Source organism: Urtica dioica, chromosome 10 (genome assembly GCF_054948205.1).
Source record: "Urtica dioica subsp. dioica isolate 48M chromosome 10, U.dioica_male_clone48M_v1_H2, whole genome shotgun sequence".
Taxonomy (NCBI): Eukaryota; Viridiplantae; Streptophyta; class Magnoliopsida; order Rosales; family Urticaceae; genus Urtica; species Urtica dioica.
Window position 1 is genome coordinate 24,811,327 of NC_142765.1, and position 15,516 is coordinate 24,826,842.

General features: G+C 29.5%; 1 protein-coding gene across 1 annotated transcript; it reads left to right on the forward strand.

Annotated features, from left to right (window-relative positions):
• Positions 1–4,589: 4,589 nt before the first annotated feature.
• LOC149384396 (phosphoethanolamine N-methyltransferase 3-like) lies at positions 4,590–14,817 on the forward strand. The gene is made up of 12 exons (XM_089628398.1): positions 4,590–4,850; positions 4,995–5,110; positions 7,214–7,351; positions 9,248–9,385; positions 9,527–9,670; positions 11,539–11,649; positions 12,407–12,548; positions 12,990–13,270; positions 13,870–14,031; positions 14,120–14,173; positions 14,296–14,370; positions 14,490–14,817. The coding sequence occupies exons 1-12, from the start codon at positions 4,829–4,831 to the stop codon at positions 14,589–14,591; spliced, it is 1,485 nt and encodes a 494-aa protein (XP_089484524.1). The 5' UTR covers positions 4,590–4,828; the 3' UTR covers positions 14,592–14,817.
• Positions 14,818–15,516: the final 699 nt, after the last annotated feature.

Sequence of the window (15,516 nt, forward strand, 5' to 3'; positions counted from 1 at the left end):
TTCGTTGAGTGAACCCCACTCAAATTTTAGCCACAAATCATTCACACAAATTATAATAAATACTCTTTATTACAATATTTCCAACAACATAGACGATGACGGTTCTCGGGAGTTCGGGTTTCTAACTCAATGATAGAGTGAGGTTCTCAAATTTTTTGACAATTTCGGTGTTAGTTAGAAATTTTGGAATTGATAAGTTTGCTGGACAGAGAAGTGAAGGCTGTGTATATGTGAGAGAGAGCTTACCAGGTAAAGCTCTCACAACACCGAAACGTTTTAATCTTTTTATCGCCTCCTCTTAGTTCAAATTTTGATTCATTGTCAATCATATTTTAATAATTATTTATAGAATTTTATATATATTAAAGTAAGGTCTATCCTTATAAAATCATCTTTTGATATAATTTTATATAGATTTAGACCACAAATATGTAATTAGTTATACGACTCCATAATGGTTTAAAATAGGTGGCAAGATATTCTTAGGTGCACTCCTTTGGAATACCATAGTTCAATTTCTATTGATTCTCATGTCGAATATAATTTGATAGTGTCATTTATAATATGTAAAAGAAAAAATAAATAATGCTAACCAATAGACTAGATTTTTGTTTCGTTATATATATAATTATTTTCAAATGTCGCTTACATATATAATGACATTTTGGTCCCCCCTACTTTCTTCAGTCCCCACTCCCTCTGTAGTGGTTGCTATTATTTATTGTGGTTGTACTACAGTTTAGTGTTTTTTTTTTTTTATAAATAGAATAATGATGATTTTTTTTTTAAAGGAGATATACAATTCCACAATGGCTATCGTGAATCTTGTGGTGTGTTGATACTTGATACCAATGTCCGATCAAAAATCTGATAAAAAAATGTCCGATAAAAAAGGATACTAATGGGACTGACGGAGGATATTCAATTCATGCTAGCGGACAAATAAGTATCAAAATATGACCGTAAATGTGTACATTAATTTGATGCAAAAAAAAAAAAAAGATTTCCAATTATGAAGCGCCGACGTGATAAGAATTTTTTTTTAAAGAAAATTAGAAGTTAATAAGTATTTAAAGAAAAAAAAAATTACGCAACTTTCGCTTTTAAAACATCTCGTGACTACTCCTATAAAAAATGAAATTGACGTCTATAAAAACCTATAAATTAAAAAAAAAAAAAAAAAAAAAAAAAAAAAAAAAAAAAAAAACTTTGTCACGTTAGCTCTTCATATTTAGAGATCAATTTTTTTTTTCATCAAAATAATGTACACATTTATGGTCATATTCTGGTACTTATTTGTCCGTTAGTATGAATTGCATCAAAAGGAATCTTGTTTTCACATAAGTCCATGAATTGTTGGTAATTATTAAAACGCGTCGGTCCAAAAATAATAATGTTTTCTTCTTTATTTGAAGGACTAATAATCGAGAGCGCAAGAAATTAATCCCAACATATAAAAAAGGCAATAAACAAAAAGGAAGTCTACGGTTCTACGACGTTTCGCAGCGTCCTTAGATGTATCTTTATCATAGGCATAATGGAGAGTGGAGTGGAGACATATTACCTTTTGGAAGAAGGCGAGAGCCACAAAAGAAGAAATTAATCATTTATTCGTTTATTATACTCAATATATAATTGGAGAAATGGAATCACTATTGGTCAATGATCATCTTACACGTAAGTATTGGAGGTCTAATTTTATGGTGATAACATCGGCATATATGTTAAGCGAATTTGAGAGATAAAAGCAAGGAGAAACTTATTGGTGAATATTTATAGGATAATACAATTAAAAATATTATTTCATCAAAAGTTTAGAACATATTGATATAATCAAGTAGAGTAGTTAAAAAAAAAAAATTTAACGACAAAAATACTCAATGTTTGATTAAAACGCTATTTATATACTCAGTTTTTTTTATGACCAAAATACCACATGTTACTATTTAGTGGCGCTGTAACTACTTGCACTGTTAAGTTCAAACAGAAATTATGTGGTTTGATCATATTGAAAGTATGAATTTTGGTGAATTAAAAAAGCCAAAAAAAATGTTAATTGATACTGTATCAATTAACATACAATCAATAGTTACGGTGAGGAGGTCCTTGTACCCTTCCTACGAGCTCGTCACTTCCAACGAAGAACCGCTCTCCGAACCCTGAAACACTTTCTTCTTCTTCTTCTTCTTCTTCTTCTTCCCGAACACGATCTTCAGCCTCGGATTCATGCTTTCCCTAGAAGACGCCTCTGCCTGCAAACCAAACAGCACAAAATGATTGATTTGTATGTTATTTTGTATGTATTACAAGGCCAAAGAGAGAATAAAAACTGAACACATTTCATTTTACACCGTCATCATCAAAATCAAATTATGTCTTTCTTTTCATTTGGTTCACTACGAAGACCCTGATTTCTTAAACCCAATATTCGGTTATTATATGCTAAACATATAATTTTTAAATCCAATATATTGGTTGATCAGAATATCCTATTTTAAAAAAAATCATAATTTTTGGAGCTAAAAAATCTGACCTTAGTGGCGTGGAAAGGAAAGGCGAGGAAGATGTTGAGATTTTACCGCCGAAGCCCCTCTCACAATCAGAAGACGAAATAAAACAATAGCAAAGAATAGACACAAAATTCATAGGGGTTCAATGTCAACGTGAGATCTATGTCCACTTTGCCGCTGCAAATTCACTATAAACCTAGTGGGGAAAGGTGTTTACAAACTCATTCTCTCTTTCTCTATGTACCGACTTTTTACTCTTGTTTTTCCACTCACAGAAAAAAGTGACGGCTACAACATATTTATATAGAAACATCTAGGGCATTAGACAGGCCCAAATACCCTTGACCTGATTCCTGATTAAAAAAAACGACATACACACTGTCGTATGATCTCCATATTGATGTGGTCTGCTTGGCGATCGACCTCAGTCTTCAGCATTGCAACTCGTCAGCTCGGCGCCGGTGTTTTAGCTCGTCAGCTCGGCGAGCAATTAGACTCCACACCTTCAATAGAAGAATATGGTGGTGTTCTTTCATCTCGAGTCGTAATCAGTAGTTGCATTGTCCACCACCAAAGAAGAGTATATGTCTATCACCGAGGCAGTCAAGGGGATCATCATGGAGCTTGGTTTTGAGCAACCACATGTGTGCTGATTTACAGTGACAATGAAAGTACACTACACTTGAGAAATCACCATGATCTTTCATGAAAGCTCGAAGCACATAGATGTCAAGATGCATAAAGACATTATGAACAAAAGAGATGTGAAGACAACTAACATAGGGAGCTCTAGTCAAGAAGAGTAGATGGACAAAGTGATTAAATTATGAGTAGATTATGCTCAATCAGCTGATAAAAAATTGTTTGTATAGGTTGATTTCAATCATCAAAGATCGGATCAGACGGTGGAAAATCAGTTTCATCTTTGAAACTGTTTATGTTGCAGTCGACCGTTAGATTATACTCAAATTACTTGCTTTAAATGTCAGCCGCTTTGTACGTATTTACATAAGTTCTCGTTGTAACCTAATTGATGCATTGAGTCATAAATATCATCTTAGATATATACGAGAGAGTTAGAGAAAGTATGAGAGTTGAGGAGAGAAATAAGTGTTAGATCGAATCTGTGAGATTACATTGTATTTTGGACAATTGAATTTTGTTTCGCTAATTGTGGAAGAATGGTAAAGCTAAAATAAGTTGTTAGTGATCGAACTAAGATAAATTCAGTGTGTGATTTATATTTTTCTCTTAATTTTGATATATTGTTTATGATTTGATCGGTTGCTTGTACTGAGACCTACTCTAGCTTTGAAGGCTCGCAAAAATAACATGGCTGTTTTCATATATAACACATTCACACCCATAAAATATTATTGGTTCTATATAAGAACATATATAATTTATAATTGGACAAGAATATCACCAATTCCTATTGTAAGATGTATATATATAAGGATCTATAAAAATATCACCAAGTCTTATTTTGGACGCTTATATCTAAAACGTTCTCACTCCATTCATAGAAAAAGATTTATTAAATTTAGTGGTAGTACACATACATTGGTATTTAGGTGCAATGATGACATGTCCTAAAAATAGTGGCAAATATATTATGTTTTGTCTATTTATTTTAGGGAAAATAGTGTTAATAATCCTCAATGTTTGATCAAAATACTATTTAAATACTCAAAGCTTTTTTTCTTTGGAAAAAATACCACATGTTATCTTATAGTTGGTCCGTTACTACTCGGACCGTTGAGTTCAAACAAAAATTTTAATGGCAAATTATTTACGTGTAACTAAATTTGAAACTTTGAGTATTTTTGTCCAAGAAAAGAAAAAAAAAATGAGTATATAAGTAGTATTTTGTTTAAACATTGAGTATTTTTGCCACCATTTCTCCTTTATTTTAAGCCTATTTCACATAAGGAATTACATGATTGGAGGTTGAAAATATCCAAACAAATCTAAATATGTTTGTTATTAAAAATAGAGGAAAAAAGAAACTAATTTTGCTGTAAGATTATTCCAATAATAGCCTCCAAGTAGTCGAGTAAGTGGTCTATAAATTGACCCAAGTTTCTCCATAAACTTACTCTCAAACTAAGACACAACAATTTTATTGTTTCTCTTTCTTCTGAGTCTGATTAAGTGCTGTGTTGCATGCAGCAGAGGGGAAGAGGATTCAATAGAAGCTCAAGAAGCTTCAGTAGATCTCGTCTAGCCATTGAGGGTTCTTGAAAAGTTATCATATAAATCTTTTTTCTTTTTTTCTTTAGGAAAAACCCATTACCACATAAAAAAAAAAAATTAAAATGGCAGCTAGATATGCAAATGGTAATTCCCCTCTGACATTATGTGCTCTGCTTATACTGCTTTTTTTATTGCTTGAATTGAGCGTTTTTTCTTTTCCAATTTTTTTTTTCTTTCGGTGTGAGAGAGAATGAAATATTAATTATTAAGACAAAACTGTAATTGTAGGTGAAGAGCGTAAAATACAGAAGACTTACTGGAAGGAACACTCCGTGGACTTAACTGTGGAATCTATGATGCTTGATTCTAAAGCCTTTGATCTTGACAAAGAGGAGCGTCCCGAGGTATATATATATATGTATTGGTCCCATATATATTATATAGCTTACATATTGTAAAAAAAAAAAAAAAAAAAAAAAAAAAAAAACTGTTATTACCTTGAAACATTGACTTAATTCCTTTTTTTTTTTTTTTTCAAAAACGTGCTTTAACTTATAAAAGTGATCAAGACAGTTTACGCTTTAAAAACATTAAATAATAAATATTAATTTATCTCTCTCGATGCCAACTTTTTACTATTTCGGACTAATATTTAAAAGGATCGCAACATCTAAATTGGGGCCACGTGATATAAATTTATTGTTGGAATACTTGTTTTGTGTAATAACGTGATACAAAATGTTTAAGTAATTTGTAAATATAGTAAATTTTGGCGCTCTATGTCTACGAAGTTGTCCTTTAATATATATATATATATGTATATATATATGCTATGTTGTTTCTAACACTGATTCTTTTATTTTCTAAAAATAAATAAAATTGTAATTATTACTTGAATATTATACATATATATATATATATATATTTATTTTATATTAGTGTCGTATTGTAATAGAAAAAAATATTCTCTGGTAAAAAGGGTCGGCCCAACATATATAGAAGCCTAAAACAAAATCTAAAAATTGAGCCTTATAAAAAAGCATCAATAATGATGGAACAAATTAACGGAAAAAAAATATATAACACTTGTCCGTTATTTTTAATAAATATTAAAATAATACATAGCATTCATAAAATACAAAATAAAACGTATTATCATCTTCATATTCGCTTATTTCTTTATGTTTTATTCATGTATATTGGTTACTAAATCGTTCTTTTTAATAACATTTTCAAGATCTAATTTTTGAAAGTTAACCACTTCTTTTTCTTCTTCTTCTTCTTTCTCATAATCTGAAACATATTTGCTAGTGAACATAATTTTTCTATGTTCTAAAAAAGCAAATAAACAAAAGAAGGTAAAATATAAAAATAAATATACATCAAACTTGAATCATACCTTACAACTCTAAGGTTGCATAAAAAAATAATTTTTCAAAACTTACCTTCAAGATTATTAGAGCATGAATGAGATGAAAAAAATGAGAAAATTATTATTGTATAATATGGTTAAGATTATGGCTTATTATAAAACCCCAAATGGTATGTGTGAATGACGACTAAAAATATTGAAATAATAAGCCAGAAAAAAAAAAAAAATACTTGACCTATTTGTTTGTCCTAGTATTTTGTTGGATTAATACGAAAAATTGGATTTTTTTTACCAAAATTTGAAGCTTAAATAGGGCCTAATTTTTCTCCAAAATAAATGGGCATAAAGGAATTGCTTATTTGGCTTAACATAAGGGTCGGCCCTGTTGCGGAAGCTTAAAAGTTAGTATAATTTGTGTGTTTGTTTTCACGAACTTCTGTTTGAATATCTGATTCAACTGTATATTACGAGTAGGAGGGTGTATGGTCCGCTCTAAAACCGGGCTCCAAACCGGACAAGACCGTTTTAAACGGTTTGAAAATTTTAGATCGGACCGAATTGCTTAAGAAAATAAATCAAGTTGGACTAAACCGTTTTAGACCGGTCTGGTCTACTTTAGACCGTTTTAAGTAATCTTTTTTTTTTTTTTTTTTTTTTTTTTTTTTTTTTTTTTACTTTTTATACAAATTTAATTAGAAAAATAACAACAATTTAAAAAAAAAAAAAAAATATTAACATGAACATGTATTGTCCAACTCAAATTAGTTCATTCAAATCTATTAGAATTACTTAAAAAAAATCCTTAAAATATTAAGATCGGTCCGATCCGGTCTAAATTACGGTTCTAAAATTTTCAAATCGGACCAGACTGTTTTAGACCGATCTCAAAAACCGGACCAAATCGGATTATAAAAAAAACCGTTTTAAAATGGCTCGGCGGTTTAAAAAATTGGTGGTCCGGTTTGCTTTACGGTTTTTCATTTTTTTTTACACCCCTAACTACGAGAATGGATTTTTTTAAAAGAATAGAGAACAGAAACGTTGAAAGGAAAGTTATAAAGTTAAATTCTAATAATATAATAAATTACATTGAAGGATCGAGAATAAATGACTCAGTGTATGACTACGCATACAGATACTCTCTATTCTTCCACCATTTGAGGGCAAAAATGTGTTGGAGCTTGGAGCAGGAATTGGTCGCTTTACCGGTGAATTAGCCCAAAAAGCTGGTCAAGTTCTAGCGTTGGACTTTATTGATAGTGTCATCAAGAAGGTTAGCCATAAAATATGTGTGATACTTAAATTTCAATTTACATATATAGGGTTTTTTTTTTTTTTTTTGTAGTTGATTAGTTATAAGTTATAACCCCGTGATCCAAGGTCATAGCATGGTGATTTGAGTCTCAAATGGTATATTTCAATTATATTATAATTTAGACTTATCTTTATAGTTGCATTTGGGAATGTTTTTTTTTTGCTGCAAAACTAGCTCTTGCGCGAAAAAAAAAACTATCGCACTTAAATTTAAATATGAAATACAGAGTTGTGTTGTTTCTTTCTTTCTATACACTAGAGATTTGGATCCAAGCACTGATTCTAAGTGATGACCTCGATAGCTAAGTTTATTAATTAGAGATTATACTAAAATTGTGTTTATTGGTAAACATGTCAATAAACGCATGTGTTTCTTGATAAACTTGGTCATAGTTTTGGAATTATAAACAAATAATGGATTTTATTAAAAAAAAATGTTTTAAATAGTCAAAGTTTTTAAATTATCTGTTAATTTTAAAGCCACAGAAGTAAGAACAAAATACGTTATATCTATTTATTTTTAGTATCCATTTATTGTTAGTATAATAATAACAGTATCTTATAAAGATGAAACTATTCAGTTCAATTTCTTTTCGACCATTTTATTAAGAAAAAATAGTCGAACTGAGGCACCTGAACCGTTGAAATTGTAATCTAACCAACGTTTCGTCCAAATTTTCACTCTAGCAAAAAATAATGACGTATCTTAATTATGTAAGATGTTAATTACTATAATATCTTCTACTAGAATTTGCTTACAAAACTTGTAGCCCACGTTTGATCAACCAAAATTTTCGAAAGTAATACACGTGTATATATTTAGAATTTAAAAAAAAATTCTATATTTGGCAAAGTTTGTTATTAAGCGTTTTCTTATTTCTTTCTAATTTTTTGTTAATCTCCGCTGCTTTGTTAATTTTTATTAATTATGGTAAATTTACATATGTGCAGGTAGAGGTCGATGGTGTTATCAATTGATATTTCTTTCATTTCCTTTAATACACATTTAATACGGTGTTATTCACAAGCCAATCAAATTTTCAATACGAATTTTCGAAGTTAATACACGTGTATATATTTAGAATTTTTTTAAAAAATTCTATATTTGGCAAAGTTGGTTATTGAGCGTTTATTTCTTTCTAATTTTTTGTTAATCTCCGCTGCTTTGTTAATTTAAGTTAATTTCCTTTTATTTTACGCACGATAAACTTCGACTGGCTGAAACGTTGGCTAGTATTTGATTTCTATGATTTATGTTACATAAGGGTATTTTCGATATTTTCCAACCGTTTATTTCTGTAAATGGCTAGATTACAAAATTTACCAAACGTTGATTACATCCTTAAAATCATGTTTGAAATTGGCTACGTTGCTAGATTACCCTTTTATTAATTAGAATCGAATTTATGGTTTTCAATTTTTAGGGCCAATAATCGGACCAAATTAGTCAAAAAAATGGAATTCGATTATCCAACTTTTTTGTTTAAAAAATGATATCTAGTTTGAAAACCAATCTTAAAAATCACTATCTTAATTATGAAACTTATTGTCCGGTGCAAACGAATTTATTTCCTCAAATACAAAAATCAATTATCCTATTTTAAAACTTGCTATCATATTCAAATCGGTTATCTAATTTCATAATGGGATATTCGTTCGAATTGGATATATAGTTTCAAAATTTGCTATCCGATTTGTAAAAATAATTTTTTTGGAAATTCACAATTGATAACCAAAATTTTGATTCGATGGTGTGATACTATATTATGATTTCAGATCAATTTGATTCTCGATTTAACCATTTGTGTATAGCCCTAGTATCTCATTTTCTTATCTGATGTGCTTTTGTTCACAGAATGAATCAACTAATGGACACTACAAGAATGTGACGTTTCTGTGCGCTGATGTGACATCCCCAGAATTGGAAATTTCTGAAGGGTCGGTGGATTTAATTTTCTCAAATTGGCTTCTTATGTATTTATCAGACAAAGAGGTACACGTTTCTTTTAACAAAGAAATATTAATATGGACAAAACAATAGCGGGACCAATTTAAGCCATTTTTTTCCTAGTATATAGCCATGAGATTTGTTAATTATCTGCAATATTAATTTATAAGGTTTTTGTTTTTACAGGTGAAGATTTTCGCAGAAAAGATTATGAAATGGTTGAAGGTTGGTGGTTCCATTTTCTTTAGAGAGTCTTGCTTCCACCAATCTGGGGACTCTAAGAGAAAATATAATCCTACACACTACCGAGAGCCTAGATTTTACACAAAGGTAAATAACTTTAACTTTAAATAAATTAATAAGCTTACGAATTACTAGTATAATTTGACATTTTTTTTAGGATCCAGTAAATATATAACTATATTTATATATATTATTTACCATTTAATCAATCCATAGCAAATATTTGGTAAATAATCATACAAATATATACTAAAAGTTATTTATGAAATCAAAAATGCAAACTTGGAAATCATAAATCATCGACATACTGCCACAAAATCATAGTAGTTATTTATCAAATATTTACTAAAAATTGGCTATTTAGCAATTTAAAAATGTAAATATAGCTAATTTGCTAATTATTTGTTTTTTCATATATTTTTGTTAATATTTCATTTTTTTACGTCTTCTATAATAACAAATAAATTGTTTCAAAAGATATTAAAATTGGCCAAATTATATAAATCGGATCAATTGATCGAACTTTATTTTAAATTTATAACATGACACTAAATCTTAAAAAGTTGATTAATCAATCGAAATGGATCAATTTTAGTTAATTTTTGTACAACTCTATCACAACGTGGTAAAAATTAAAACTAATTTATTCTTGGGCGTTCACTAATTAATTTTAATAAAGATACTGAAGAGCAGTGATAAGCATCAATGATCAAAAACCGTCACGTAGATTAGTCTCACTTGTCAAGTGGATTTCACGACCCTTCTCACAATACTATCTAACTAGCTTTGATTTGACCGCGTTTAATTTGAAAATTGAAATATATGCCGAAGTCTAAAACCTCATTGGAAAACAAAAAAATATTATTCTTCTATTAAAAAAAAAAAAAAAAAACTAATGGTCTTCATTTATTTTTTTCGGGTCTAAATTATGTTATTTAAATTCGGTTAATGATAAGTTTAAATCAATGATTGTGATATATATTAGAAACCCTATATATTATTATTTAAACAATGATTGTGATACTTTTGGGTTTAGTGGCCAAATTTTTTTAGAGATAAGTGGCTCACTTGGTCATTTGTCTTTCTTGTTTTGTCAGCATGCTTCCACGTGTGTTACGTTTCACCATCGAATTTATATCCACATGTTATAATCCAAATACTCCATTTTCATTTGCCACTTCAGTTGCTTTTATTACAATATAAAAATAAATTTTTTTTTTGGAGGTTATATTGACTACTTTTTCTTGTCAATAAATTTATATGCTAGTTGGCACATGTGGTCTTTATCTTGACAAATTATATTTAATTTAATTTTAATGATTTATATCATATGTTTTTTTTAAAAAATAATTATAAAAAAACAGTTATTTTGGACGTAAATATTCATATTTAAATTGGTATTTTATTAATACATCAAGCGAAGTTTTGTATTATGATGTATCCTGTTCTTCGTAAGTGGAAAATGTGTGTCAAAAATCAAAAGACTATTATTTGGCTAAGAGCATCTACATGATACACACAAATAATGTGATTTTTATACTAAGCATAATATAATTTTTACACCAAATTCTAATTTTGTTTGCAATACTATTACATATATTTTATACTAAAGAGAATATTTTAAGGATATTTATTTAATTTAATAAATTTAATTTAATTATCTACTTATTGAATGTCTAATCTAAAAGACATATAATATAATCATTATGATACGAATTTATTAGATTATAATAATACTTAAATATTTAGTGTTAAAGTATTCATAGTGTAACACTATTTATTTGGTGTAAAAACGATATCAAATATAAAATTTTAGTAGTTGAGCACTTTAATTTTATTTATGGAGTTTTAAATTTTGTATATAGAGATGGTCTAAGACGTTTAGCTAATATTTTTAGGCAATTACTTCTCTATTGCTAACAAACATTGTGCAAATGTGATAATCTTTTTATCAGCTATTCAAAGAATGTTACACCCGTGATGAATTTGGAAATTCCTACGAGCTCTCTCTTGTTTGTTGCAAATGCATTGGGGCCTATGTGCGTAGCAAAAAGAACCAAAATCAGGTATAATTTTATATTTCTGTTGGTTATATTTTGAGCATTTTTTTAGGGGATATGGTGGCAAAAATACTCAATATTTAGACAAAAACTACTTATATTTATTCTTTTTTTTATTTGACAAATATACTCAATATTTCAAATTTAGTTACACGTAAATATTTTGCCGTTAAAATTTCTGTATGAACTTAGCATTCCGAGTAGTAATGGAACCACTATAACGTAACATGTAGTATTTTTGTCAAAGAAAAAAAACGTTGAGTATATAAGTAATATTTTGACCAAATATTGAGTATTATTGTCACTATTTCTCCTTTTTTTTAGGTGTTTTTTTTATTATTAAAGAGAAGCATTTTTTTTTAATTTTACTCTTGAAAATCTCAACTGTGTAATTCTAAATTTTATAAAACATTTTAAATAATGTACTGCACTCAATTGAAGCGTTGTTTGCAACGATGTGTGTCAAATTTGAGTACATCGATCACTCTATTGGAGTTCTACACTTTTTCGTAAATTAAAGTCAAAATTCAACAATTCTTGAATTCTTAATAATATTATAGTTTATTCAAATATTTTTTAGAATCTCCTGTAGTGAGTGTGTGTGTGTGGTTTTTTTTTTTTTTTTTTTGTAAATTTGCACGCGCAGTTGAATTTATATATTTTAAATGCACTTAAAGCAGACATAGACACTATGCCGCACAAATAATCAGTCACAAAATGGATATTAAATAGCTAGTTTTTATTGTTCATATTATGAAAACAGATTTGCTGGGTATGGCAAAAAGTGAGATCGCAAGATGACAAAGGTTTCCAAAAGTTTTTGGACAATGTTCAATACAAGTGGAGTGGCATTTTGCGTTATGAGCGTGTATTTGGATCTGGATATGTTAGCACCGGAGGCCTCGGTAATTATATTGCTTTAACTTTTTTCTTCTTCTTCTTTTTTTTTTTTTTTTTTTTTTACATCATAACCATTTTTTTTGTTAATCTTTTTAATTTTATTTTTTAAACAATAACTACAATCATAGATTTTATTTTTATTTTTAAGTTTTACAATTATAGAGCAACAATGTTGGTGGTTTGCCTGAATCTAATCCATTAAAATTAGGATTATTTTGTACTCCTTGATTTTACAATGTGTGGTATACGGAACCATTTTTTCCTAAAGAAAATTTAACGAATGGATCACAAGTTACAAATTCTTAATGGCCACTTCAAAACCTATAAAATTGACAGGTCCACTCTTATTACGTTAAATTTTCTTATAACTACAAGTAATATGATCTCCATTTAATTACTACTTGTTAAGCCCTTTAGTTACATGTATGATTTACTACCTTGAGCAGAAACAACTAAGGAATTTGTGGAGAAGTTGGAGCTGAAGGCGGGGCAGAAAGTATTGGATGTTGGGTGTGGAATCGGGGGAGGAGATTTCTTCATGGCAGAGAACTACGGTGCTGAGGTGGTCGGAATTGACCTGTCCATCAACATGATTTCTCTCGCCCTCGAGCGTGCCATTGGACTCAACTGCTCCGTCGAGTTTGAAGTCGCTGATTGCACCAAGAAAGATTACCCCGAAAACTCATTTGATGTCATCTACAGCCGAGACACTATTCTACACATTCAAGTCAGTGCATCATTAAATTTTTGTTTTGCCCTAATTAATTAGAACCATTTTGCTTTTTAATAAACAATAAATTAGAAAAACAGTCAACTTAAACGTTTGACATTGTTAAATAGGCAACGTTTGGTAAATTTTAGGTAAATAACCTCTTTCAGAAGTAAATCTTAAGTAAATAGCCAACATTTGGTATATGAATGTGACTATTTATCTCAGATTTACGTCTGAAAGTGACTATTTACCTAAGATTTATTAAACGTTGGCTATTTAACAATGTCAAATGTTTAATTGAATATTTTCCTAATAGACCCTTTAATAAACGCATCAATAAAAATTAATGTTTCCATCTCCCATTATTCATTATTTTAAACTAGTTTTTCTTTATACTCTATCTATACTTGATTAAAGTGTAAGAATATTATTTAGAAATAATTAAAATGTGGATTCTTCTACAAACAATTGTTGCATAATAAAGCAATAGTCTTTAGGGTTTTTTTTTTTTTTTTTTTTGCCTTGATTCGGCCGAAAAATTAGTGAATCTTTTATCTTGTGAGTTAAGAGTTTTTATGAAATGATTACTTGACATAAAAAAATAAAATAAACAGGACAAACCGGCATTGTTTAAGTCGTTCTACAAATGGTTGAAGCCGGGCGGGAAAGTTCTCATCAGTGACTATTGTAAGAGTCCCGGGCCGGCATCCCCGAATTTCGCAATGTATATTAAGCAAAGAGGGTATGATCTTCATGATGTTGAAGCATATGGGCAGGTTTGAGTCTAATTTATTTTCTCATAAAATTTCAATTAATTCCCTTCAGGTATGATCTCCTTAGACTTTATTTTATTTTATTTTTTAGATGCTTAGAGACGCTGGTTTTGAGGATGTCATTGCAGAAGATCGCACTGATCAGGTACTATAAAATGTAGATTTAAAAAAAAAAAATTTCTAATATCAAATAATATTATAGAGATTTATTAATTAATTAGTATAATTATGTTTTTTTAACACTATTTATTAATTTCCCCTCCACAGTTTTTACGAGTACTTCAACGTGAACTGGACGCCGTCGAAAACGACAAAGATGAATTTGTCAGTGAATTTTCTGAGGTGCGTTTTTTTTTTTTTTTTTTTTTTCCTGTAGGTGCTTTTCTTTTTTAAACAAAGTAATATAATTAGTGAAATTCATTATTGAATCATTTATTATGATTATTTTTTGGGTCCAACAGGAAGACTTTAATGACATAGTTAATGGGTGGAAGTCAAAGCTGATTCGGAGCTCGTCTGGCGAGCAGAAATGGGGACTCTTCATGGCCACAAGAAAAAACTGAATTACACCACTCAATTCGCCACATAAATAAAATGGTTTTGTGTGTGAAGACCTTTTAATATATGGTATTTATATTATGTGTGTGCCTGGGTGTGTTGTATGTTTGACGTGTTTGTTGTTAAGGCCTTCTCTATGACTCTTGCATATGTAATAAGGACAAGTGTGCTGATAATGTCAAGACGCTTATTGCTATTTAAGTTGGTATATATGTTATGATTTTATCGCTATTCATTTGGAATTTCTTTTAATATCTCAACCCAATAATTAGTTTGAAAATTATAAAATAAAGAGTATGCGGATTGAAAAAAAACATGAACATTTTATTGCGTAGGAGTGGCACGCGGATCGCCTCGACCTTGAACAAGTTATGCTCTCATTACAGAAATTCTAATAAGAGGATAATGAATTTTTCTCTGCGAGTCTATGGATGGAAATGAAAGTATCCCAAGTCCTCGAGACATTAACGGGTTCTAATGATGATTGCTTTAGTGGGTAGTTACATTCTACGAGGTTCGTGTTTGTCAATGATTTTCTATCGCGATTATGATCTCTACGGTCGTATTTTCGCTGATTAATGGATACAAGAGTGGTTTTGGCATAATGACGAATTTCCTATTATATTGTGCTCTAACTAATCATTATAACTAAAGAAGGTGAGAGATATAAAAAAATCGTGTATGGCACATTGTACATGAATATCCTTTCTTTTTTTTTTAATGTACATTAATGAAATTATGTTTACTCAGTGATAATATGTCACCCACATTGTTGAGCCAATAAATGTGACAAGATGTTCTGATGCAATAAATACACAATTAAACAAAAGCAAAACATAAATAACACAAAGAATTGTTAACCCAGTTCGGTGCAATAACACTTACGCATTGTTGCTTAGTGGAAAAAAAATTCACTAATCAATAAGTAGC

Coding starts and splice junctions, on each gene's coding strand:
- LOC149384396 (XM_089628398.1), top strand. CDS start 4,829: ATGGCAGCTAGATATGCAAATG. Junction 5,111..7,213: donor ACAAAGAGGAGCGTCCCGAG/GTATATATATAT, acceptor CTACGCATACAG/ATACTCTCTATTCTTCCACC. Junction 9,671..11,538: donor AGCCTAGATTTTACACAAAG/GTAAATAACTTT, acceptor TCTTTTTATCAG/CTATTCAAAGAATGTTACAC.